The following is a 25,893-nucleotide window of genomic DNA, read 5'->3' as shown; positions in this document are numbered from 1 at the left end:
GGTGGTGTAGTGACCGTAAAACGAGGAAAATACTTTATGAATGAGTCAAAAATATTCCAATAAAACTTTTACATTAAAAATCCATCGAGAAAAACCCAAACACAGTTTATAAAGCAGAACCAATATTCTATGAGAACGTTATGTAAAAACCATTTCTAAGAAATAAATCTGGAAAACTATTTGAAATATTGCAAGGCTTTTTTGTGTGCTTTTTTTTTTTTAGCTTATAATTCATGAAAAAAAAAAAGAAATCTAGTATCTATAAATATGAAATGTTATTTAACCATAATTATCATGATTGTAAGAAGTGTAGAAATGACTTTTGAATGACATCGTACTGACTTCGTTCATTGTTACTGAAGGCTCCTCTGATGGACCCGCCCACTCTCATCTCTCCATCCGATAGGTCCTCCAGATCCAGCTGCCGGATGGGGATTGGCTGTCGGCAGAGCTGGTATCTGATTGGCTGGTCGTTGAGCGAGATGGACCTGGTGATGACCAGGACGTCCTGGAATAGGAACACGTGAAGTTTCTGCAAAAGAAAAATGAAATGGGGGGGGGTTCCATGACGATGATTCCTTTTATGTGATATTCAAAATCACACATATTGAAATTACTCCTCAGTCAGTTGTAAAAGACTTAACTATTACCCTACCCTTAAGCTTGCACACGCAATAAACAATCGGCAACTCAAATATACAAGCAACAACACAAATCCAAATGCTGCAACACAAAATCAGCTACATAAACTTTAGCTCATCGTTTTACGACTGTATGATCTGAGGCTATTAACTAAAACATGAGTTCTGCTGATTAAGGATCTGAAGTGTGGATTAGTGACGACAGTCATTGAACCAACCAGTCCTCGGTTGTTCTTCAGCTCTCCGTGGCAGCTCAGCGTCCTGGATCGCTCGATCAGTTCGTCTTTCTGTCCGTCCTCAGAGTACAGCAGGCGGTCCTTGTAGTACTGACACTCCGATTCTCCTGTCCGCCTGTTGATGTCCGCCACCACGCTCTGAACCATCAGCATCTGAGGATCAGACAACCAACCAGACCCGGTCACCAGGTGGGAGTCCTCCATGTTTCTCTTTATTCCTGATCAGATACCACAGGCTGCAGTGCTGCTGTCTTTCTGTCCCGAGAGACAGCACACGCGAGAATAGATAGACAATAACAACAATGCTTTTCCTCCAGTGTGTCACGACTCCTCGTCCATATTCTCGTGGGACTCGGTAGTTTTGTAGTTGGAAAAGTGTCACCCGTAACAACAATCCAACTTTGTCGTCTGCCCATACGAATGTCTGCGTACTCGCCATTATTAATGTCTGTAGTGTATTGTTCTCTGTGTGCACAGAACAACAGCACCCACTAGTGGCCCTACATGAAAACTCATTGTGGTGTAAACGGGGCCCAGGTGGCCAAAGTGACACAGACGGATTGCCGAGTATTGTGGGGGGCATCGTCCTCACCGCCTCGTCCAGGTGCTGCCGGTCCTGGTGGTCGTTGGCCGTGTGCTTCAGGATCTCCCTCAGCAGCAGCGGGTATTTGACCAGCCGGCTGCGGGGGATGTCCAGGAAGTTCCACAGGTCCAACTTCCTGCTGAAGGGCGACTGGATGCACCGCTGCAGGAAGTCTTGGACCCGCCGGTCCTGCTTCTTCTGGTCCAGCAGAGCTTTGGCTTTCACCTGGTTGCTGCAGTACGAGGTGTAGGAGGAGAGGCAGGGCAGCTGCAGGCACACAGAGAGGCAGCGAGAGAGACAGAGAGAGAGAGATGGGGGGTTACTCAGGCTGGAGGCCGGGGCAAATATCTTCTTTAAAAGTGCAATAAAGAGCGGGTTTGAAAAACTCTCACCCAGTCGGTTAGGATGTGTCCGACATGTTCGGTGGACCCATCGGGCTTTCTGGCGTCTCGCAGCCGACTCAGCAGATCTGAGAAGAAACGGGAGGTTCATCACAGTCGCCTTCACACAGAAACTAAACAAGAAAACCCAGTTTAACAAAACAAGCTTTCCAAGCGGAACGGGTAAAGTTTTGATGCGTTTTGGTTGAAAGTGTTTCAGCGAAAACACTGAAATATTTACCGAGGCCTCGTCTACCCGTAAATGCATCGGAAACCCAACCTGATAGTTTCTAGAAAGTTGTGTTCCCCCCCCATGGATTCGAACCGTTTTCAAAAAGTTCCACCTTGGAAGCCGTTTTCAAACTGTTGCATTTTCAGTGGCTCCGGGCACAGTTGTCGTGTGAATGGACTCCCAAAACGCTACGAAGGTTTTGCGTTTTGACGTGAGAATGTTGTCATGTACATGGACCCTGAATGTTGGAAACTTTAAAAACACAAACTCCAAACCTCCTACCTTCATGCATCGGTACCAGCGAGTCCAGAGTGCCAAAGATCTGGTTCAGTTCCTGCTCGGTCATGATGGACAGCTTCAGCATGGGGCCGTGGTACGCCTGCAGCACAACAAGACACAAACACGAGCAAGGCTTTTAAAGGTGTCTAAAAAAAACAACCAAGAACAATAAAAGTATAAAACCACACAGTAAAATATATAAAAACACACATTTAAAACAGTGATAAAGTGCCAACGGTGCATCACAAAAACTGGAGTTGCACTGAGAAATCATTGCACTGGGTTTATGATAAATTATAGATTATTGCATCATCCTCAAGAACTGACAGCAGACTCCAGCTTAACTTGAGCAATGAGTCAGTCATTAGTCTGACCCACACAGTGCCGATATCTCAGCCAAACAAGACAGAAATACTCTCCAAAGTTACTTTTTTGTCAGCAGTAACTAGTAAAATGACTTTATTACTTTCAAAACTAAAACTAAAGTAGGTACATCGTCAGTCCTTTACACAACAGGAATCTGAATAACACTGTACGCCGATGATGCTGCCTTTTATTTACCTTCTTGGCCAACTTGAGGTCCTCCACCAGATCTTGTTCCCCCTGAGCCAACTCAAATATGGCCTGCAGTGGAAAAGACACCCGATCATGCAACTGTATCTGAAGCTATTGCAGACATTTTAAGGTAGCATGAAGTGTGGAGTCAGTGACGATTAAAAGGAGAAAGTTTGGCTCCCTCACCTCTTGTCGTTTGATCTCCTTCGGGCTGAGCGGCTGCGTCGCTCCCAGCCGGACGTCGAACGTCTCGCTCCACAGCTTGCTGTCGCGCCGCTTGGACGCTGAGGACGTCGCTGTGGAAACGCGCGGCACAGTCATGGACGACGAAGGGTTGGCGATCGTCGCAGAGATGACGCGAGTCTTCATGGTGGAGGAGGAGGAGGAGAAGTGAGGAGGAGGAAGAGGACTGGCTCTCTCTGTTCGACTGTCATTCCTGAAGCTGATGGAGCGCTGCAGACAGAAACAGGTCAACGTTTTGCTTCCTGCTCTCAAAATGTTGTATCATATGAAACATCTTTATTCTGACACGAATCCTAAGATTTTCACTTTATATTTAGTTTTTGTTTTCGGCATTTTAACTAAAATCTTTTGCACATATATGAGCATTTTGACTTGCATTCTGATTTTTTACTCTTAAAATTTTAAATCTATTATTTCTTTTGTCAACCCGTTAGATTTTTTTTCTCGTTTTTATTTTCGTTATGACTTTGCTCTTGAAATTTGCAATTTAATTTTGACATTTCTTTTTAATATTTTCATATTCTTGTGAATTTAGACTGAACATTTGAACTTCAATTTCAACATCTCAGCTCCAAGGTTTCTGACTTCTCACTCTTCAGATTAGAAACTTTAAATTTTGTTTTCATAGTTTACTTTAATCTCAGTAATTCAAAATGGATTACCTTAAATCTCAACTCAGAACATTTTGACTTCAGAGTTTATGTTCAGTATTTTGAATGCAGGTTGAACTTTCCCAACAAAATATGAAGATTCTGACTTTATTTGTTTAACAATTTGACTGCAAACATTTAGATATTTTTCTTGTTTTTTTTCCAATAAAATGTTAAAATCTTTTGACTTATAGTCAATAATTTAATCAAACAGTTTGAGTGTGTTCTCTACATTTGGACTTTTTCTCTTTACTTTTCTACATTTCAACATTTATGTCAATACTTTTAATATTTCAACTTCAAATACTGGAACTTTGCATTTAAAATTTCAGTCTGATTTTTATAATGTAAATGTATAATTCATCAACTTCCTCTATGTTTTGTTCTTTATATTTAAACCTAAATCTACTATGAATGAACTGAATGAACTTGGATATTCACTGAGGACACCCTTAAAAATAAAAAGTAGCTTCTTCAGCTTTAATTAACCAGCTTGTTTAATCTGATACAACTGAGAGTGATGGAGTGATCTGATTGGCTATTTACCTGCAGAGTCAGACCAATCCTCTTCAGCGGCGCGGTCTTGACGGGCGGCAGCAGGTTGGCCAGAGACGTCACCCTGGACACGGGCTTGCTGCGCTTGGTGCTGGGCTCCTGGAGAGAAACAGCACACATAACCAGTGTTTTCACACAGAAAGGAGAAGCACAGAGCTTTGGATGTGTGATGGTTCGTCTAAATCTCTGAAGGTCCAACAGTCTGAAGGCTCAGGCCTGGTTTACAGGACAACCTTTCAAGTGAAAAGCATTATTTCTGTCTTTTCATTTCCAAAAAAAGTTTTATTTACATCGGAAAAAGTGGAAATTCTGAAACAATGTAGTTGGCATGGTGGGCCACTAGTGGGTGCTGTTGTTTGTGTTAGAAATGAAACTACACACGTGGGTAAAGAATAATATTAACAATGGCGAATGCACAGACATTTGTAGGATAAAGTTCCATATTCTTCCAGGAGAATATGGAGAACGGGAGTCATGACACTCTGGAGGTCGCCAATGTTGTTATTGTCCATCTACTGAGCATGTGCAGAAGAACTATTTACTACAGCCGTGGTCCACATGGGCAGTCACAGCAGAAAGTTGCATTACCGGTGACTCGGGGGGCACAATAGTCGTGTAAATAGACACCCAAAGCACAACGAAGGTTTTGCGTTTTCACATTAAAACATTGTCAGTGTCAGCTGGGAAAGACTCCAGAACACCGTGGCCGTGATATATAGGAGACGGTGGGAATGAAAATGCAGTCAGTTCATTTCTGAACTTCCCACATGGTACTTGTGAAGTGGTTCCCTGCACTCGCATCCCTTCTCATATTTGTTTTCAAGTGTTGCGAGTAGTTTTCGGGAAAGCTGCCGATGTTTAGCTGAAGCACTGGACGTGAAAACAATAGTGTGACTCAAAATGTGATCCTGTGTGCCAGACTCTCTCACAAACACACAGTCACGTTTCCATCACCCCGTGATTCATGCCAAGTGCAGACCACACAACCGTTTGTCCAGTAGAAGGGTCACTTTGTCGCATTCGGTTGCTTTGAGAAAATGGCTGAGAGACTCCACAACAAACATCTCTATCGTTTCCTCTGACAGTCAGCACACAGACATCAGCTTTATCGGGGAAACTGATCTCACTCTTTTAGAAAATACTGCCTCGTAATAATGACTAATTTCATTATTCGACCTCAGGCAAGGGCTGCACAATTTGTCACAAATTCATGGTTATCGCATTATCAATGTGCAAAAGACGGACTGAACGGCGATGAATTATCTTTCTATGCACTGTGCATTCATGTTTAGCAATTTCAAAATAACAGAATATAAAATTCAGTATAACGAATCTTTATTAAGTCACAAGAACTGTATCATTAACTACTTAAAAATGTTCAATCAACAGACAGAAGAAGAGAAGAGTTCCAAAATAAAATGAATCTAATCTTAATGCAAAAATACAGAAACATAATGTAACAAACTGTTTATATCCACTGCAAATTAGATTGTTATTGTTGATCCCCATCCATCCATCCATCCATCCATCCATCCATCCATCCATCCATCCATCCATCCATCCATCCATCCATCCATCCATCCACCCATCCATCCATCCATCCATCCATCCATCCATCCATCCAACCGAATACAGAGTCACCACTTACCTCAAACCAGAAAAACCAAAGAAACCCGTCACAAGCAGTGAGAAAACTCTACAGAGTAAAGCTCCAGTTTCATGTTTCCAGTATGTTTGGTTTCGTTTTTTTCCCAGTTTTCATGTTTTGTGTTTTTTCATAGTTCCTGATGTCTTACGGATCTGGTTTTAGGCCCAGCTTACACGACGATGCTTCAAGTGAAAACCACATTGATTTTAATGTTGTCGTTTCACAAAGGTTTCATGGTCACATAAAAGTCGCGGGAGGCTGTCTCGTGTCAGTCTCTCCAAACCAAGAGTCATAGCTTTGCACCTGTCTGCTCTCCCTCTGTCATATCAGTTCTGACACTCGTCTCCATCCTGCCTTCAACTGTTTTTGTGAGCCGCTTGTCGCCGAGAGACCATGAGTGTCACTGAGGATAAAAAATGTCCCGGGTTTATTTGTGGTAAGTTTGAGAAGTTTCCATCGGACATGGGTTTCTGTGTGCGATGGCCCGTTAACTGATTCATTCCAACAGAGATCGATTCAGTACAGTTGGTCGGCGATGGATTGGTTATCTAACGACAGCAGGTTCGCAACACACCGACTCACTTTCAGGTCAGAAGCTGGACTCAGTGAAGGGAAAGATGCAAACACTGGCTTGTGTTGTCCGAAACGACATTATATGGCTGTGTACATTTGTACATCAGAGAGCGAGCGAGTGTTAGAAGTAGTGCAGAGATCACCCAGAGACCTGTGCAGACTAAAGTATGCAGCAAAAATATTGTGAAATTGGTAGTAAAAACCTAGATTCAGCTGCAATCAATTGCTGCAAAGGACAACAGTACCATACTGTAGTCGCTAAACTAATACAGCCTGAGTTAATAATCCACTTTTCAAACTTGGTTGAACGTTTTGGGGTTTAAAGTTTTAAACACATCTACATTAGCCCATCAGTCAGCATGAAGGACTTGAAGTACTAAGATCACTGCAGTTTTTTTCCCTACTCATAAACAAAAGTTCACCAAATGACAGCTGCACTCACAGTGGTGTGAAGACAACTACTCATCCCCCTCTTACCTCCACCTGTTTCCCCATGCTGCAGCTGCTGCTGATCTTTTTGCTGAAATCCACGGCGTTAAACCACGGTACCAGCAGGCCGCCGGGCCTCTGACCCGCCACCATGCTGCTCAACCCAAAGACCAGCACAAGAGTTGGACCTCTACCCGAGCTGAGACTGCATCCAAGATAACAAGAAGCTGAGTGGTGATGAAGGTCCGGAGGAGGTACTGTGAGCCCTGTACTGGTCCAAACAGAGTTCAGGAAAACTTCTGATCTGTAAAAGTGTTTAAAAACAATTCCAGCTTTCTTGTCTTCTTTATTAAAGACGCAAAAAATCTCCAGGAACAAGCTAATATGAGACGGTCCAGAAGGACCGAGTCCAGCGTCTCCTGGCTTACTGTGCAGGTAGCAGGAGCTTTAAGAAGGAGTGAAAAAGAAGATGGCGCCTCTTTCCACACGTAACATCAGATCCAGTGAAGGACATCAGTAATGTTTCTCCAGATTCTCTCTGAAAACACCTGAAGATTGTCAGAAAAGTCCAGAGATGGCTCAGAAGTCTTCAGAAGTTGGCATCAGGAGACTTTTTGAATTCCTGAGTATTCCTTGTGCAGGTAACATCAACTCAAACAAAGGATCCAACATCGAGAACGTAAAGATTTTACACACCAGATGTGGAATAATTGTCCGATGAGTCCAGGGAAAGTGTTTCTGCTTTCACCGTTTTGACACGAGATTCAGTCTGTTGGTGCTCCTGATCATCAGAATTCAAATAGAGGAGTTCAGGAAGGAGATATTTCTAAGTACTTTGACTCATTACGCAGGTAAAATCAGCCAAAGTGAACAATAAACAAGTATATTGATTTTATCAACCAGTAGAATCCGACAAAATCCCGAGAGATGGTCTGAAGAGTCCAGAAGGAGTTTGACTACTTTGCAGACATCGGTACTCTGAATGGAGTTTTAGTTATCAGAGTTCCTATGAAAGAATCCAGAGTTTAGATGCCGACCGGCAAAGAAAATGACTCAGTCCTCTGAAAGTGTCGCCGTTGGTCCGGATGATTTTTGACTCTTGCGAATCCTCCGTCTCTGCTTCACTCGTCCCCCTCCCGACCCGCTCTGGTGGAGGTCTCACACGCTGCTCATGCCCTCTCTCTATCTGTTATCACTGACTCATTTATTCACCGCCTCCCTCACCCACTCACCCGCTACTGCACTTCCTTCCTCTTCTTTTCAATTTTCTTTTCTTCACCTCTGAGCCCATCCCTTTCCCCCCTTACTAATTTATATTCTTCATTGTCAAGAATTCCCCTGAAGCAGCCGACGCCAGCAATAACTGCTAAAATACAGACGTGATAAAAGAACATTTTCTCCATTTCAACACGAATAAAATTGTGGCCAGAACTAAAAAAAAGACGGAAAAAAAAGTATATTTCACTAATCGTTAAGATAATAAACAATAATTGATGGTCATGATTTTTATCTGAGGATGTTTATTGACAAATTAAGAATAATTTAAGGCAAAAAAACCCCAAGAAAACATTGACAACAGCCAATTTGAGATTCCTGTGATCCGTTTTTGTAAGTCGAGGAATTCCATTGCATGCATACATAGATCATCTAGAGAAGATCTAAATTACAAAGGTGAATTCATTGAAATACGTACATGTGTTCTAATGTGTGTAAATATTTTGGCTGAAAAGTAAAGTAGGACTGAAAGAAAAAGTGCAAAATCATTGAAATAAAGTTTAGTTAAGTGGATAATAAAGTATAATATTACACACTTTATTGTCACATTACATTCCATGTATTTTACTGTGATCTTATGTGACGGGGCAACACAACCTGTCTCATCATTGTAAAGTGTTGTTGAATTTATTTTTTTAAATAAAAAACTGGAACGTGTGGCGTGCAAAAGTATTCGTCCCCCTTGGAGGACAATCTTGGAGGTAAATCTGCAGAAGACTTGAGACTAGGGCGGAGGTTCACCCTCCAGGAGGACAACCACCCAAAACATTCAGAAACTGGAAAAATCGTTGCGCTTCTACTTTACAATTATGCGCCATCTTGTGTTGGTCTATCCTATAAAATCCCGATAAAATACATCGACATATGTGGTTGTATTTGTGGAAAAGTTCAAGAGGTATCAATACTGAAGAAATCTTGAGGTATTGCCAGTCTAATAGCTGATGTTTCATAATGTGTTGATGTAACCTGATTTAGTATTAAATGACCCTGATTGTACTGCTGGTGGAGCTGCTGTGAGCGTTCAGCACCGCTCGATGTGTCAGGACTGTAATTACTGAAGAGAGGCGCCTGCAGGCAGACCGAGACGTGTCCTGTTTTTTTCAGTCGATCGTCTCGTGTTTTACTTCATTTATTCATGTGTTGGGATCATAAATGTAACTGAGTCACACTGTGGAATTCAAGTTTGATTCATGTCTTATTAGAGTAAATATCCTGCTTCTCTCAGCTTTGTATTTCTGAAGTCCGAACATGACCGAGGCAAGATGAAGATAAAACATGGGGATGCTTCAATGACCATTTTTTTAAAAGATGAGAACCAATCTTTAGCATGTAGCATGTAGCACAGCTGAAAGTTGCAATTAAACTAATGAGTGACATTGGGCTAATGCTACTGGTCCAAATTTCCCTGCTGATTAAGTTGTTGGTGTTATATTAACTCTCTTTCTCCTCCTCTTGGTTTTTTTGCAGAACATATTTTGTCTTACTTTTGTCATTCTCAACAATAGTATAGAATATCTAAATTGTGGACATCGCCTTCTAAAGTTAATACTGATGTTACTTCAACATACGTGACATCAGAAATCGGAGTAAATGGAAAATGAATTGTAAAAGTCTGGGTCAGCGGCAGTAATAGAGCATCATGACCCCATTGTGTTATTTTCATAAAGGTTTTCATGGTTTCCTGTGATATGTGTCACTGGTACCAGAGCGTCAGCGTGACCTCCGACCCCTCAGCTAATAAAAGCAGCGCCTCTGAGTCAGATCCATTGTTTGAAAGGAGAGACGCTGAGTTTTAGGACGCCAAGAGAAAAATAGAAAACGCAAAAAATCCACCTTTTTTTTTCTGAACCGAGCCAAACTGACTTGATGATGGGCCGGGGGCTGAGGCGTGGCGGAAAGATTTATGATTCCTATAATTTCTGAGCGATATGAACTGAACACACTATACATTAGCAGCGTGGTGCAAGTTACTTTCAAATTACAACTTGATTACAGTTACTGCTTACTTTTTTTAATGTTATAACAAGACACACAAAGTGTCTATGAAGCTCAATAGGAGCAGATTTTTAATCTGGGGCGAAATTCCAAACACAGTAAGTGTTAAAATGAATCATGCCAGGAGCATCATTTAACTCCTGATTGATGCTCTGGAGTCGTTCTGCTTTACAGAACTGACAGGTTTATCGTGGAGGTTTCTGTGTGGCCAGTATGGATTGTTTTTTGTTCTTTTTCACCAGTTAATTAAGATACGCCGAGGCCCTCTGGCTCTGGGCTGCTGGATGAACGACCATTGATGAATTTATTGAACTGAGAGTAAACCGGGAGGGGAACTATGTTTGTTCAATAAGCTGTGAGATGTGTTGACTGCTGAGTGCAAAATGACGGTCTAAAGCCATCACTGGCTTTTTTAAGTGGAAACGGTAAAATTCTAAGGTGTTAACGGCTAACGGCTCCCAAGGTGGAACTTTTAGAAGATGCTTTGTCTACGTGGAAATGGGGGAAATGCAACTTTTCTGAAAAGCTTGGACTCTATCCCCATGTAGACAGCAGAGACGCTGCTTCTGTGCGCGACAGTCCTATAGATAGTTGTTATGCACTTGTGTGAGTTGATGGACAATAACAGCAATGGCGAGTGTCATAACTCCCAGTCCATATTCTCTTGGGACTTTTATAGTTTTAGACTTTTTTTTTTTTTTTTTTTTAGACTTTTGGTAGTTTTCTAAATGAGAGTCATCGTAATAACAATCCAACTTGGTCCATATGGATGTCCATGTTCTACCATTGTTAATGTTTATAGCATATTGTTCTCCGTGTGGCTCTGTCACAAAATCAAACAAACAGCACCCACTAGTGGGCCAACATGCTAACTACATCGTTTTCATGGAAATGGACATCGTATTCAAGACGTTCCAAGATAAACACAAAACTTTTCTCAAAAAGAAACAAGACGTTGAAACGTTGTCGTGTAAACGAGGCGTGAGAATAGCTTCAGACCCGGGAGGAGCCCAGACTCAAGAGATAAATCCTGGGGGTCTTCATGGGGCCCTCTGCCCTGGTGATGGGCCCTTTCTCCTGTATTTTTAGCCCCGTGCCAGCAGTCCGTTCCTTCCCGGGCGTTCCCCCTCCCGTCTGGGTCTAACACAGGATGTCCACCCTGTCCAGCACGCTCCGCCGAGACCAAACAGACCCAAACAGCCGTCAGTCTCACTTTGTTTGCAGTGGCGCTGGCAGACATCAAACTTCAGATAAATGACTCTCTATTGTTTGTGTGCTGTCGCTGCTCCCTGAGTCACACTCTGTCATACTGGGCTCTCAGTGAGGCCACTTTAACTCCCTCCTCATATACATACACAGTATTAACCCTCCGGAGCAGCTCTGAACCGTCTGAACGGAATCGGTAGTTTTATAGTTGAAAGTCGCCGTAATAACAAGCCGACTTGGCCGTTGGTCCATACGAATGTCCGTGTTCTCGCCATTGTTCATGTTTATAGTGTATTGTTCTCTCCGCGTGCATGTGGTTTCATTACAAAAACAAACAATAGCACCCACTAGAGGCCCGACAGGAAAACTGCATGGTTTTCACTGTTTCTGCTGTTTCAGTGTAAACGGACATTGTTTTCAAAATGCTGCTGAGTCAAGGCAAAACTTTTCTCAAACAAAAAACGATGTGTTTTCATTTGAAACGTTGTCGTATAAAGAGGGCCTATACATCAGATTGAAAGAAAACATGTTTTATGCACATGCATGAAATATATTACTGTTTCTGTGGGTGTGTGTTTCTTTTCTATTTTTTTTACAAACTGCCTCAACTAATAATTCATCTCATTGTTGCAACATGAAAGACCCAAATTCAGATTATATGGTCATAAAAATGATTGAAATCCTTCAAAAAATGTTGCATTTACATGTATTCCACATGGTAGTGCAAATATATTTACACTTCATTGATAATTGTTTTATACTTTTGATGATGAAAGCTGAAGTTTTTCCTCAATGGCTGCAGGTCGAAGAGTTTTAATCTGGAAACAATTAAGACGTATAAGAGGCGCACTTACATTGATGTCGAGACTGCAGAGGCTGAGGGAGTCTGCATCTCTGCTGGCCTGCTTCCTCTTCTTCTGCAACACAAAAAACCCCACAGAAAACACCACGTCAAGTAGGAAACAATGATTGTTTATCAAAATCCTGGTAAAAGTAGGATGATGGTTATTTTAAGCACATATGAAGCAGGTATCAACTGAAATAACTCCTCTATTGATTACTGAGCATATTTCCAGGTAAATACTAACAGATGTTGATTAAATCAAAGATAAATAATTAGACCTGTGGATCCTTCTTGTTACTTTGAGACGGGTGATACAAAATAACCTTGTTCAGAGCGATTTAAGACACTTAAAACATGAAAAGGTCTTGATTTTGTTAAGTAATGAAGTGTGCTGCCTTATTCTGAGGTTGTATTCTGAATTCCTACAACAGGACGCTCACTGTAGCTGCACGGTGTCCACAGGAACTTCTACAGGAACCAGGGTTAGTTAAGAGGTGGAATAGTTTCCAAAGATTAAAAGACTCTGCAGAGAGAGTCAGAACTGATCTGATCTTTTATCTGCCATATTTAACAGACTGTAGACGTGTGTCGATTGTTTTTCTTCATTTATCTCCATCATGTTTTGACCAAATGGAAAAAAAAATATCGTTTATGAGGACAAAGAGAGGATGGAGAGAGAGAGGAGCAAGAGGAGGTGAAAAGGGAAGGTGAAGGGAGGAGAAACAGAAGGGAGAGGAGAGTGTGCCCACTCTTTCACCACAAAGAAGTGAAAGAAGGAGGTGAATGATGAAAAGAAAAGAGGAGTTGAGCAGGAGGAGAAAATGAGTTAAAAGGAGAAAAATAGGAAAAGGAGAAAATTTTAGATGGTTGATGGCGAGAAAAGGAGATGTAAAGAAAGAAATGAGAAATTAGGACACAAGGTAGGAAGGTAGTGAACAAGGAAAGGAGAAAAAGAGCAACAGGGAGCATGAGATGGAGGAGAAGATCTAAATATCTGATTTAAGTATCTCTTAAAAGCCCTTACCCACTGAGGAGGAGAGGAGAGGAGGTAGAATGGAGTGAAGAGATGCAAACAAACAAGGGAGAGAGAATAAAAGATGGAGAGAAATGGAGGACATGAGGTGAGAGGAGGCAGGAAAGGGAGAGAAAGGAGCAGAGAAGTGGGGTAAATAGAGATGAGGAGGACATTAGAGGAGATGTGAGGAGAGGAAAGGAGATAACAAACACAAAGGTCTATTAAGAAGAGGAGGAACAGGGAAACATGAGGGGAGCAGAGAGGGAGGAGAAGGAGAAACACAGCAGTGAAAGGAGGAGGTGAGAGGAGGGGGAGAAGAAGATGAGGAGGAAGAATAAGAGGACCATTAGAAGGAGGAGGTGAAAAAAAGAGGAAGAAAAGGGAAAGAATGAGGAGGAGGAGGAGGAGGAGGTGAAACATGACGAGGTGAAGCAGGGAGGAGCAGCATGCGGAGGAGGAGGAGGTGGAGGAGGAGGAGGAGGAGGAGGAGGAGGAGGAGGAGGAGGAGGAGGAGGAGGAGGATGTGGGGTTCAGAGTGCTACAATAGCAGGAAGCCTGCTGTTTGTGCAGTATTGTGTCCAGACTTTGTTGTTGGCCGGATGTTATGTAACCTGGCAGACTTTACCTTTAACACACCGTCACCATGGAAACCAGAGAGGAGGAGGAGCCTGACCCTCCCATATAGGGTCATTCTACTTCCTTTAGAAATCTGCAACTGAAGTCTGCGTGGATCAAACTGAGACTTCAGTTCTTATTCCATAATAATGTCATCCACAATGTTTTCAACCACAAAGTTTAGCCATTAAACACTTTTTACTTCAAATTTACTCAGTTGAAATATTTATGATTTTATAATGAATCTTTAAATTTCCACTAAATGATCAGATGAACGAGTGGGTTACATAAACAACATACCTATCTATGTACCTGGCTTACCTATTAATACAACGATGAAAAAAGGAAACTTTCTGTCAAACTATCTTCAAGTGACCAGATTTTGATTTCCAGCTGGCCAGCATTGCGTTACTTTAAAGTTTACTCAACCTAAACAGCAAAGTACCACAGTATTCTGTGCAAAAAGGAAGTCTATACAAACACATCCTTGTTAGTCTCTTGAAAAACAAATAAACCGGACATTCTCATGAATTTAGGAAGAAAATAAAACCCGGGACGCCCCAGACCGGCTTTTTCACTACACTAATTGGGCGACTGTGGATCGGTTGGTGAAGTGACTGTCTCTCAATCGGCAGGGTGCAGGTTTGATTCCCCATCTTCCCCTGTCCACATGTTGAAGTCTCCTTGAGCAAGACTCTGAACCCAAAATTGCTCCCAGTGGATGGACTGAGCACCTTGAACGGCAGCAGCCTAAAACCGGTCAGTGAATGGGTGAATGTGATAAACAGTGTAAAGCGCTTTGGGGACTGCTCAAGCGGTGGAAAAGTGCCATATACTGTAAGTGAAATCCATGTTCCCCTTATTTGTCTATGTAGTTTGCTATCTTACCTGCTTGCAGATGCAACTCATCACCTATCTAGTTTGCATGTTTTCACCGTGCCTGCATCGGTGTTCTCTGGGTACCTAACACTGTGACTCAAGCCAACGTGTTGCATCACATGCTTTGTTAATATGAACATGTTGTACATCTGCAACCTCAGTAAGTTTGGATCGTTGAGTGTGTTTGTGATGGAGGTGAAGGAGGCAGTGCTGTGGGCTCAGGTGGATTAAATCTGCCTCTCATACTCACGCAAAGCTAAATAAAATAAAAATAAATCTATTTTGCTCTATGACAAAGAGCAAGACTTTCGTCTTTACCATTGCAAAGTGGGAATCAAACTCACCCGATAGTAAACAAACAGACAGCAGCCCATCATGAGGATCTGCTCCTTAAAAACAGCTCTATGATCCTCTGTTCCTCCTCCTCCTCCCTGTGAGCCTTCTCCTCTTCCTCCAGATCAATTTCTTTCAATCCCAAAGTCACATTAGCGCTCCTGTCTTTGCTCCTTCTCACATGCCGGCAGTTGCTCCTCCGGCAGTCCTCGGAAAGGTCGCCTCCTTCAGTCACATCACTCTCCACCTACGCCTCCACTTCCTTCTTCTAACTTCACAATTTGCTCCCGTCAAAACCTTCTGCACCTCCTTCACAACCTTCTCCGCTCTGCTGATCACCTCTCTCCTCCTGCGCCTCCTCAGTCTCACTGACTCCCTGAGTGGATCTGCAGACCCTCAGGAACAGGAACCCTTCACAATGTGTGTGTGTGTGTGTGTGTGTGTGTGTGTGTGTGTGTGTGTGTGTGTGTGTGTGTGTGTGTCCACTGGGTTCCCATTGGACAAACAGGAAGTGACGGTCGTTGGGGGGGAAACACTGCGACTATAATTAGGTGTTGCAGGAGACGCAATGACACACAAAGAACCACGACTCTGATTTATTAAAAAAAACAATTAGCGATGTCAAGACAAAATAATACACAGAGGAAAATCTTAAATCTGACACTGAGTCCCATATTTGTTGTGCTTTAGTATTATTGCACATGATGTGTTCTTAAAAAATACACAATAAATACAAAGTATTAAGAATGGAGGTCAAATAATTTGCCATTGATCCATTTCTTTACGTGAAAGAAAAAAGTACAGAAAGAACAAATATTATAAGACAAACAAGTACAAAAATAAATGATTAATTAAAAAGAAAAAGAAGAAGAAGGTAAGGAAAAGAAAAAGATGAAGATGCTTAGAGAGAAAGTAGAAGAAGCAGAAGATAAACAGATGGAAGAAGAGGGAAAAGGAAGTAGAAGAAGCAGAAAATGTAGGTGAAAAGATAGGAAAAACTAGAAAAACAACAAAGCAGAGAGAGATGGACAGAAGAAGGCGGGTAAAAGAAAAGAAAGAAAGTAGGAGCATATGACAGGAAAATTAGACAAAGGAGGAGATAAAGAAAAAGAAAAAGATGAAGATAATGAAATAGTTTTGTAGTGGAGTAATGAAATGTAGAAGCAGTAGAAGTAGATGGAGGAGAAAAGGAGGAGAGAAGCAGAACAAATAATAATGAGTGAAGACGTAGTAAAGAAAATGTAAAAGGAGGAGGAGAGGCGTTAATAATTGTGTTAAAATGACACAAAGAGTTGAGTGTCATCAGCAGCGATGAAATGTTTCTGAACAATGATGGCAAGAAAAGGAAGGCAAAAAAAGGAGGGGACTAATACTGAACCCTGCGGAACACCATGTTTAACTGTGGAGAAATAACAGACAAGTTAAAAAAAATAAAAATAAATCTTATATCGACAGCACCATGAACAATCACCACGTGTCTGATCTGAGTGAAGTCGTGTTGCAAAAGCAGCTCTATTCCAGCCACAACACCCCTCCTCTCAGACTGTGTGATATACATTACAGATTGAGGATTCCTGCTGGTACCATCATCCCTCAGGCTCCCTGATCTGTTTACTTTAGTATTTGTACTATGTCTATTTATACTACCTCGAAAGGAGCTTTATATTTCCCAGAATTTAAATAATTTATTGAATATAATTTAACACCACTTTGATTCAAGGCTTTCCTGATTTAAGTTTGCACGTTCTCCCTCAGTTAATGCTTGTCTTCCCTCAGTATTCCAGCCCCGTGTCAGAAAGACAAGTCAGTAGCTGCTGTGATGACTTGAATCAGGTATTTATACATGAAGACCCTGGGCCAACACTGGCATGCAAGAAACTCCAATCCGAAGCTCAAAGAAGATGGTAAATATTCCAGAGAAAATGCAGATTTTTAAAAAAAAAATTTAAATTGTAAGATAGTTAATTTAGGTCCCATTTAGATGACAATGAAAATGAAAGTAAACGAGAGCAAAACTTTTGTCGCTGCAACTTTCACTTTTTCATACCGGCTCCCAAAGTGGACATTTACTTTGACGCTGAGTGTTTACACTCAATATTTTCATTTGGCAATAAATATTACACAATTAAAATAAAAATAGAGAAGAAATTGTCGTTTTTAAGTTGCTGTTCCAATAATTTAGTATTAATTATTCTTAATTACTTAATTAATTAATTATTTCAGAACAAGAGTGAAAATGCTTTACACCTTGGATCTGGATTGTTATTGGATCGTTATCAAACTAATTTGACAGGTCTAGGTCAAAGGTTAACCCCCCCCTTTCCCGCCCTTTAACCACAACAGCAAATTCAACAATCTTACTTCCATAGCTTAAAAATATGCAGAAACGTTTTGGTCTTGCAATGGTCAAAATTTATTAAAAAGTCAAAACAACATACAGAAGATGAGAAAAAAATTATGTGATTTCTTGCGGCATTCACACAATTCTGTATAAATGTTTGTAAAGAGACTGAAAAGGAGGGGGGGAGTTTATTTAACGCTGATGTTGTGTTCAAGACCTTCATCATGGCCTGGAAAGACAGACACCAGCTCCAAAGGGCATTTGACATAATGTTTTTCCTGAATTACTTTTTTGTGGGATTACTAATGGATTACCTCGCGGTCCACACCTAAAGCCACGTTTCCACCACACAAAAAGTGCAGGGAAGGAACGGAGCGGTTCAGAGCAGTACAGCAAAGCAGACCCCGACCGAAATTTGGGTGGCGTTTCCACTGCAGAGGGGAGGTTTAAAATATAGGCGGGGTTTAGAGCTCTGCAGATATGTGACGCTGCAACAGTAATCTCAGCCGGAGCGACAGACCTGGACCTTATGAATCCTCTGTTGTTTACATCCTCCGCTTTGCACTAGTTGTTTATTTATTAAATTTTTATTTTTTGCAGCCACAGAGCTGCAGCTGCAACTTCCGTGGTGGTTCCGAGAGAGCGAACGTCGACCCGGCTTTGTGCCGGTCTCGCGCTGCTTGTTGTGACGGCTGCAACTTCCGCATGGAGGCAGAGATCGTGGACAAAATGCCAGGACAGACACCGGGGCTCGGGGCTCGGACCAGCTCCGGCATCCCGGCGCACCAGCACAGTCCGGCGTCCCTCCGCACCAGCAGGCTCCGGCGTCCGGAGAACCAGAGCTCCGGGGCGGCACGCGGCGGTTCACGCAATGGAGCACTGGCCAGCGACGCGACATGACGAGCGGACTCGGTAGCGCATCGATTATGGCTGTAGCATCTGATCCCGAGTCCCGGTATCCGTCCTGCCCCACATCTGCTTTTTCGGGACCAACATGAGCAGCAAAAAACTAAACCAAAAAACCAACCAGTGCAAATCTGGATATGTTAACAACAGAGGATTCATACAGCCGACATAATTAAATATTGAGGGCATGAAGTAAATCACTGACAAATGAGCAAACAAGAACAAGAACCGACAAGAACCCAGGATTGATTCTTGTCGGACCCCAGTTGGGCAGGGCTTCATGTGGCTAATGAGAGCATTGCATGCACTACGATGATCTGGACATTATGTAAAATTGAGTACGGTACACGTTCCAACCACTCCCGAGGGAGTATGTGGAGTCGTTCCGTGTTGAGAAGAAATGGCAAGCAACCCAAAGAGTACTTTGTCACCGTGTACCCCTTCATCTGACTACAAACACTACAGTCCGCACACATTGCACCCGATCTGACTGCATCCACTGCAATGTCTCTGTGGCAGTGACGTGCGCCACTGTCGGGTTCACCCACAGAGGCTGGACTTTCCAAAACCATTGTTAAGCAGAATTCACCAAACGTTGGATTTTTCACCCACTGATAGAGAATGTGAGCTGGGATTAGAACGTCGTGAGACAGGTTAGTTTTACCCTACTGATGATGTGTTTGAGGTGTTCAGTCTTCCTGGGGGCCTTTCTGGACGCTCAACTCTTTGCGCTCCAGCTGCGCCTCTCACTGGGGGGCTGCTGGTTACATCACAGTTAAAGAAGACCCCTTTCATCAAACTAATTTGACAGGTCAAATTAGCCCCCAAATTAGCTGTCAAACAACCCCCCACTCCCTTTCCCGCCCTTTAACCACAGAGCAAATTCAATAATCTTACTTCTATAGCTTAAAAGTGTGCAGAAATGCAGTCTGTGGTACGTTTTGATGTTAGAATGGTCAAAATTTTATAAAAAAGTGGAGGAGAAGTCAGCCAAAAAAAACACACAGAAGATGAGAAAAAACATTGTGTGATTTCTTCCAGCATTCACACAATTCTGTATAAATGTTTGTAAAGAGACTGAAAAGGAGGTGAGGAGTGTCTTTTTCCATTTTGGTTGGGGGCGTGGCACAATTTACGTATGACATCAGTGTGTGACGCACTTTGCAGATGATGTGACGAGAAGTGGCTAAGATCCCAAGATGAAAGTTCATAACACCAAAGGAATGTCCCACCTTTGACTTTGATGATCAAAGCAGCATAAGGCTATTTAAGAAGCAACTTCAACAGGAACTTCACACTAACTGTTGACTCTAAACGACAAAGCAGCTTTTTTCTGTTTGTGGCAACTTCACACACTAATATCTCCACTGTGCAGATATTCTGACAGCTACATAACACAAAGCGTCTACTGACTTAGAAGCAGCAGGTATAGTATTTCTTTTAACCTACAACGCCATCGTTGAGTGATTGTTACCCGGGCAATTATTGTCATTTGTTTGTGTGAGTACTCGTGAGAATTGTTGGCATTTTAGCAAGATAGTCTTGCTTCTCTGTAACTACTGCAAGAAAAGGAAATTGTCAACAGCGTTGAAGCAACAAGCAAGTCGATCAGAAATGCAGAGCGCACTCTATGACGTTAACGGCAGTGAGGCACTCCAAGTCAAGGACTTGCGTGAGGCTTTGCAACACTACCGCAAATGTAGTATGGAGACGCTTGCAGAGTTCAGTAAGTTGAACCATCGCTTCAGCAGCTTGGAGGAGGAGAAGGCGAAGCTGCAGGAGGAAAATGAGGTTTGGAGGAGCCAGGTCACTGCTTTGCAGTGTGAAAAGCAGCAAAAAGACTCTGAGCTCCAGGACCAGAGAAACAATCTCAAGTATCACCAGGAGGAGGCTGAAACTTTTCGCTCCGCCTTCAACTATACCAAAGAGCAGTTGGATGCTGTTTCTGAAAACCTCCAATTTGAAGTGAACCAGAAGATAGAGGCCACCAAGATCGACCTGAGAGAGAAGCAGGAGGAACTTGAGGCCTTGAGGAACAGTCTCCAGTCTCACCAGGCTGAAGCAGAAACTGCTCGCAGGGAGACGGAGGTTTGGAAAAGCCAGGTCTCTGCTTTAGAGTCCAAACAACATCGAATGGTCTCTCAGCTCCGGGAGAAGGACCGAGTCCTGAGAGAGATGCAAGGGGCGCACCGGGTCAAGGACCGAGTCCTGAAAGAGATGCAGGGGACACTCTGGGAGAAGGACCAACGCCTGAGAAATATGCAGGGGGCGCTCCGGGAGAAGGACCAACTCTTGAGAAATATGCAGGGGGCGCTCTGGGAGAAGGACCAACTCCTGAGAAATATGCAGGGGGAGGTCCAGGAGAAGGACCATCTCCTGCAAAATACGCAGGCGGCGCTCAAGTTGAAGAGCCAGTTTCTGAGAGACAAGCATGAAGAGGTCCAGGAGAAAAAACGACTCCTGAGTGAGACGCAGGAGGAGGTACAGGAGAAAGACCGACTTCTGAGAGAGACGCAGGAGGAGGTCCAGGAGAGGGACCGACTCCTGAGCGAGACGCAGGAGGAGGTACAGGAGAAAGACCGACTTCTGAGAGAGACGCAGGAGGAGGTCCAGAAGAGGGACCGACTACTGAGCGAGACGCAGGAGGAGGTACAGGAGAAAGACCGACTTCTGAGAGAGACGCAGGAGGAGGTCCAGGAGAGGGACCAACTCCTGAGAGACAAGCAGGAGGAGGTCCAGGAGAAAGACCGACTACTGAGCGAGACGCAGGAGGAGGTCCAGGAGAGGGACCGACTACTGAGAGACAAGCAGGAGGAGGTCCAGGAGAGGGACCGACTACTGAGCGAGACGCAGGAGGAGGTCCAGGAGAAAGACCGACTTCTGAGAGAGACGCAGGAGGAGGTCCAGGAGAAGGACCGACTACTGAGCGAGACGCAGGAGGAGGTACAGGAGAGGGACCGACTTCTGAGAGAGACGCAGGAGGAGGTCCAGGAGAGGGACCGACTCCTGAGAGAGACGCAGGACGAGGTCCAGGAGAAAGACCGACTACTGAGCGAGACGCAGGAGGAGGTCCAGGAGAGGGACCGACTCTTGAGAGAGACGCAGGAGGAGGTCCAGGAGAGGGAACGACTCTCGAGAGACAAGCAGGAGGAGGTCCAGGAAAAAGACCAACTCCTGAGCGAGACGCAGGAGGAGGTCCAGGAGAGGGACCGACTCTTGAGAGACAAGCAGGAGGAGGTACAGGAGAGGGACCGACTCCTGAGAGAGACACGGGAGGAGGTACAGGAGAAAGACCGACTCCTGAGAGACAAGCAGGAGGAGGTTCAGGAGCGGGACCGACTACTGAGCGAGACGCAGGAGGAGGTACAGGAGAAAGATCGACTCCTGAGAGACAAGCAGGAGGAGGTCCAGGAGAGGGACCGACTCCTGAGAGAGACGCAGGAGGAGGTCCAGGAGAGGGACCGACTCTTGAGAGACAAGCAGGAGGAGGTCCAGGAGAAAGACCGACTCCTGAGAGAGACGCAGGAGGAGGTCCAGGAGAAACTGACGCTCCTCGCAAAGGAGAGAGCTGAAGCAGCCAGCAATTCCGAGTACAAGGAAAGGCACCTGGAATGTCTGGCAGAGCTCGCTGAAGTAAAGAGCAAGATGAACGTCATGGAGACCGACTGGAAGAGGAAGCTTCAAGCTCTGGAACAAGAACTACAGAGCGATAATAGGGTGAAGGAGGAGACCGTCCAGCAGAAAGAGGAGCTGATGAAAAGGTCCAAACAGGCAGAGGAGACCTGGACTGCCAAGGAGGAGACATATATGGAGAACCAGAGGAGGACCGCAGTGGACATCCAGGTTCTCATCAACCAGATCATCAAGCTGAATGAGCTCGCCTCCAAGACTGACAGGGAGAAGACCAAGATGAAGAAGGCAGAGGAGAAAGCACGAAAGGCCACCAAGAAGCGAGAGAAAGAGAGGAGAGGAGAGAGAGGGAGGAGTGAAGAACTGGAGTCGGCGGGTGCATCCCAATAGTCCCTCCTATCTCCCTGGCGCCATCCACGGGTTTAAGAAAAAAAATAAAATATAAAAAAACTATTTTATGCTTGTTGATTTTATAATATGATGACATAAAGCAGGGATGGGGAACCTTCGGCCCACAAGACTGTGTTCCAAAAAGTGCGGGACTGGACTGGTATAGTCCGTTACGATTCGGGTTTCCACCGCAAGAATTTGCGATTTTCCGGAAAATACCGCTCCAAAAGGTGGAGGCTTTTCCGCTACCCCTCCGTCGGGGTACTCAGGACCATGGAGTGGGTCTGGTTTTGACGAGTCCTTGTTGTTCAGCATCTACATAAATGATGACCATGTACCACATGATGCTGTCATCTACATACATGGGAGGGATATGGAGCTCGTGGCTTCTAAATTGTCTTCAGCAATCGACAAAATGAGTAACTGACTTTTTATTTAACAATAAACAAAAAAACAGAACAAAACAAAAAACAGTTGGAATGTATTTTTCAAAGTCAAATAAATGTGATGTATTTATATCTCTGTGAATGGAACAAAATTAAACCCTGTGACAGAAATGAAATATCTAGTGGTCCATTTGGACCAAAGCCTGAGCTTTAAAAAGCACATTAAAAAAACTATGTAATTCAGTTAAATATAATAGCTCCTCATTTAGACACATAAGGAACAGTCTGACCATCGAGGCATCTTTCACTGACTTTATTGCCATGATCTCTCCACACGTCACTCATTGTTTGTCTTGTTGGTCTCAGGCCAATGAGACACACTCAAACTACTCAGCTCTCTCGAGAATCAGGTACGAAAGGTTCTGGACAGAAAACTCTTTCGTTACCATCACTAATATTCTCAGCGAATACAAAATACTCACTTTTGACATTTTAAGTTGATATACTAATTAAATAAAGAATCAAACTTTACTCTGAACAACCAGAACATTCCGCTCCACGGCTCACAGAACGTGTGCCCAAAAGATCCCCCACCTTTGAACAAACAGCCTTTTCAATTAAAGCTATTAAACTGGAATCAGCTTCCAGACAGTCTGACATCGTCTGCGGCTTGAAACACCTTTTCTCTAAACCTGAAAACCAGCTGTGTCTCCATTAGTCCCCTTTAAATTGTCCATTGTGTCGTTCGTATAATGTATTACAGAATATCTTTTAGTATTCTGTGTGAATTTTAGGAAACCAGGTGATGAATTCTAATGATTATAGTTAATGTTGCTAATGCTACTGGAGGCTTTATTGTAATATGTATTGTAATGTTGTGTGGGGGCTGCAGAAGGAAACTGGCAACAGCTAAATCTGGTGCAAAGATTCGTGTTTTTTCGTATATGGTCCCTGAAAAAAACCCATAGACAAACAAGAAACGGAATAAACCTGGTCAGCTGTAACAGACCATGGAGTGAAACCAACCAACGAACAAACGGTTTAGTTTTGTTCATAGAGCAACACATTCAAAACACAAAATACTTTTCACTTTTAAAGACCGTAATAAGAAACAGCCTGATGCCAGTGGATTATTTAAGTCTATCCCATAAATTCAATGGAATAATCTAGAACATGTACAATTTACAAACAAAACACCGAAACAACAAACTCAAAAAATCTAAAGAACACAACATACATCATAGTTCATGATATTCCCTTTCTCTCATCATTAGTCTGAACTTCAACCCTTAATTATGTTGTTATCACGGTTTACTGAGATGTCACACAGTAAAACACACTCAAGCCACATTTTTCACCCAAAATCACAAGTGATTGTTATTCATTTACCATTGTGATGACAAAATGTCAAAATGTGCACAAACAAATGAGTGTGAGTGAATGTGAGCGCTTGTTTCTCTCAACCACTCGGTTAAAAGAAGAGACATAAATGTTGGAGTTCTGGTGGTAGACCTGGCCTCTCAAGACTAACCCAGATTCTTGTTTCTATGAACTAACACAACTCATAACTAACAAAACATTTCACCAACGACTAATATGAAACAGAATATTAAGTATGTTTTATGTTTAAGTGATAATATTGGCGTTTTGATACCATTTTTACACTAATATATTAATAGTGCTGTAATAATGCAAGTATACCCTTTTAAAGATAACTAAACTTTTATTTCTTAAGAATATTTAAAATGATGAAAAAAGACATTGTAAATATTCAAAATAAATAATCAAAACAACCTCCCTCTCTCTCTCTCCCTCTCCTCCTCACGGGTTCTCATGCTGCACTCAGGTGTGCCAGGTGCCCCGCCTCCCCACACAAGAGTGATTGACAGGAAGTGTTGGGAAAGTTCAGTTTCTACATGAACCAGTTCAAAGTTCAGTTCACAAATTTTAGTATGAACTAGATCCGTTCATAGTTCTAAATTCATAGTTCCAAAAATGAACGAGTTCCTTATTTTTTTTTTTCAGTATGTCGCTGCGAGCTTTGGAGTTACGTGATGCACCTGAACGCATCACCCACGTATCAGCAGCGTGAAGCTTGTTAACCCTTAAAAAGCCGAGTCGTCCTCCGCACAACATGTAAAAAAAAATAATAAAAAAAAAGCAGCGGCTTGTCGTCAGGAAAGTACTGTAACCATACGAAGATGAAGTATTAATGGTAGAGACAGAGTCTGAGGTAGTGCTGCTGTCTTCTACTTGTTTTTGTCGTGATGCTTCATATTTTGATGACGTATGCCGCGGTGCGACGCTGGTGGCTGCTGTTGCCAGATTGGCTGTTTTCCCCCCGACATGTTAAGGCCCGTTTACAGTGAGCCTTAACCGGGTTTTCCACTGGAAGGCTCTGAAATCTGGCAACTCTCTAAAACAACATTAAATTGTCACTAACACGAGAATGAGCAGCGCTCATAGTGACGTCTTTGGTAAATGAAAAATTTATCGAGCCTGGCAAACTTATCAAGCTAATTTTTAATTATCGTGCAATTAATTGATTTATTGATTATCACGACAGGCCTAGTGGAGATATCGCACGACTGATTTGCAGAAACTGTTCTGACCTTTATGTAGACTGACCTGGCTGGCAGGATCGAACCCCATTAAACTACAACTCTTCTACTCTTGTTCTGCTTCTGCCGTTGCTCATATAATATTAAAAAAAATTGTTACAAGTGCCTCACCTTGCATTTACGTGTCTGAAGTTTTCAAGAATATTGTAAACAAAAATCCAGTTGAAAGAGCAGGAGCGCTGAAAGCAAAGTAGTTTGGGCCACCGGGGGGCGTTGTCTGTTTAGGTAAAACCAATATAACTAAAATGTAGTTTCACCGGATGACTCGTGGTAAATATAATATTGGAGCCACATTGCAGATTCCAGTCACACAGTGAGTGATGGAGGGTTAGTTCTCACCCCTCTGAGGGACCAGCCATCAGGAGACAGAAGGGAGAAGGAGGAGGTTTTCTTCTGCAGGGCCGACCTGGAAGAAAAGCAAAGCGAGTGTTTGATCAGAGCTCCATCAGGTGG

At 43.0% G+C, this 25,893-nt stretch overlaps 1 protein-coding gene across 3 annotated transcripts in view; it reads right to left on the bottom strand.

Moving 5' to 3' along the window:
- Nucleotides 1–25,893, bottom strand: part of arhgef3 (Rho guanine nucleotide exchange factor (GEF) 3) — a 34,267-nt gene that overhangs the window by 3,202 nt on the left and 5,172 nt on the right. The window contains exons 2-11 of one of the 3 annotated variants that reach the window (XM_080461963.1): nt 25,780–25,846; nt 12,335–12,397; nt 4,346–4,453; nt 3,093–3,359; nt 2,913–2,975; nt 2,355–2,451; nt 1,853–1,929; nt 1,470–1,727; nt 860–1,030; nt 343–532 (exon numbers count right to left, since the gene is read on the bottom strand). In XM_080461963.1, the coding sequence (XP_080318089.1) occupies nt 343–532; nt 860–1,030; nt 1,470–1,727; nt 1,853–1,929; nt 2,355–2,451; nt 2,913–2,975; nt 3,093–3,359; nt 4,346–4,453; nt 12,335–12,397; nt 25,780–25,846 (1,361 nt within the window). Of the gene's footprint in view, nt 1–342; nt 533–859; nt 1,031–1,469; nt 1,728–1,852; nt 1,930–2,354; nt 2,452–2,912; nt 2,976–3,092; nt 3,360–4,345; nt 4,454–7,052; nt 8,202–12,334; nt 12,398–15,177; nt 15,537–25,779; nt 25,847–25,893 lie in introns of those variants that run through there. The other 2 variants (XM_080461965.1, XM_080461964.1) reach the window with 2 other exon arrangements.

The sequence above is a fragment of the Lipophrys pholis genome (genome assembly GCF_963383615.2).
Source record: "Lipophrys pholis genome assembly, chromosome: 4".
NCBI lineage: Eukaryota > Metazoa > Chordata > Actinopteri > Blenniiformes > Blenniidae > Lipophrys > Lipophrys pholis.
Note: the sequence above shows the minus strand (reverse complement) of the source record. Positions and strands in the feature narration are given on the sequence as shown.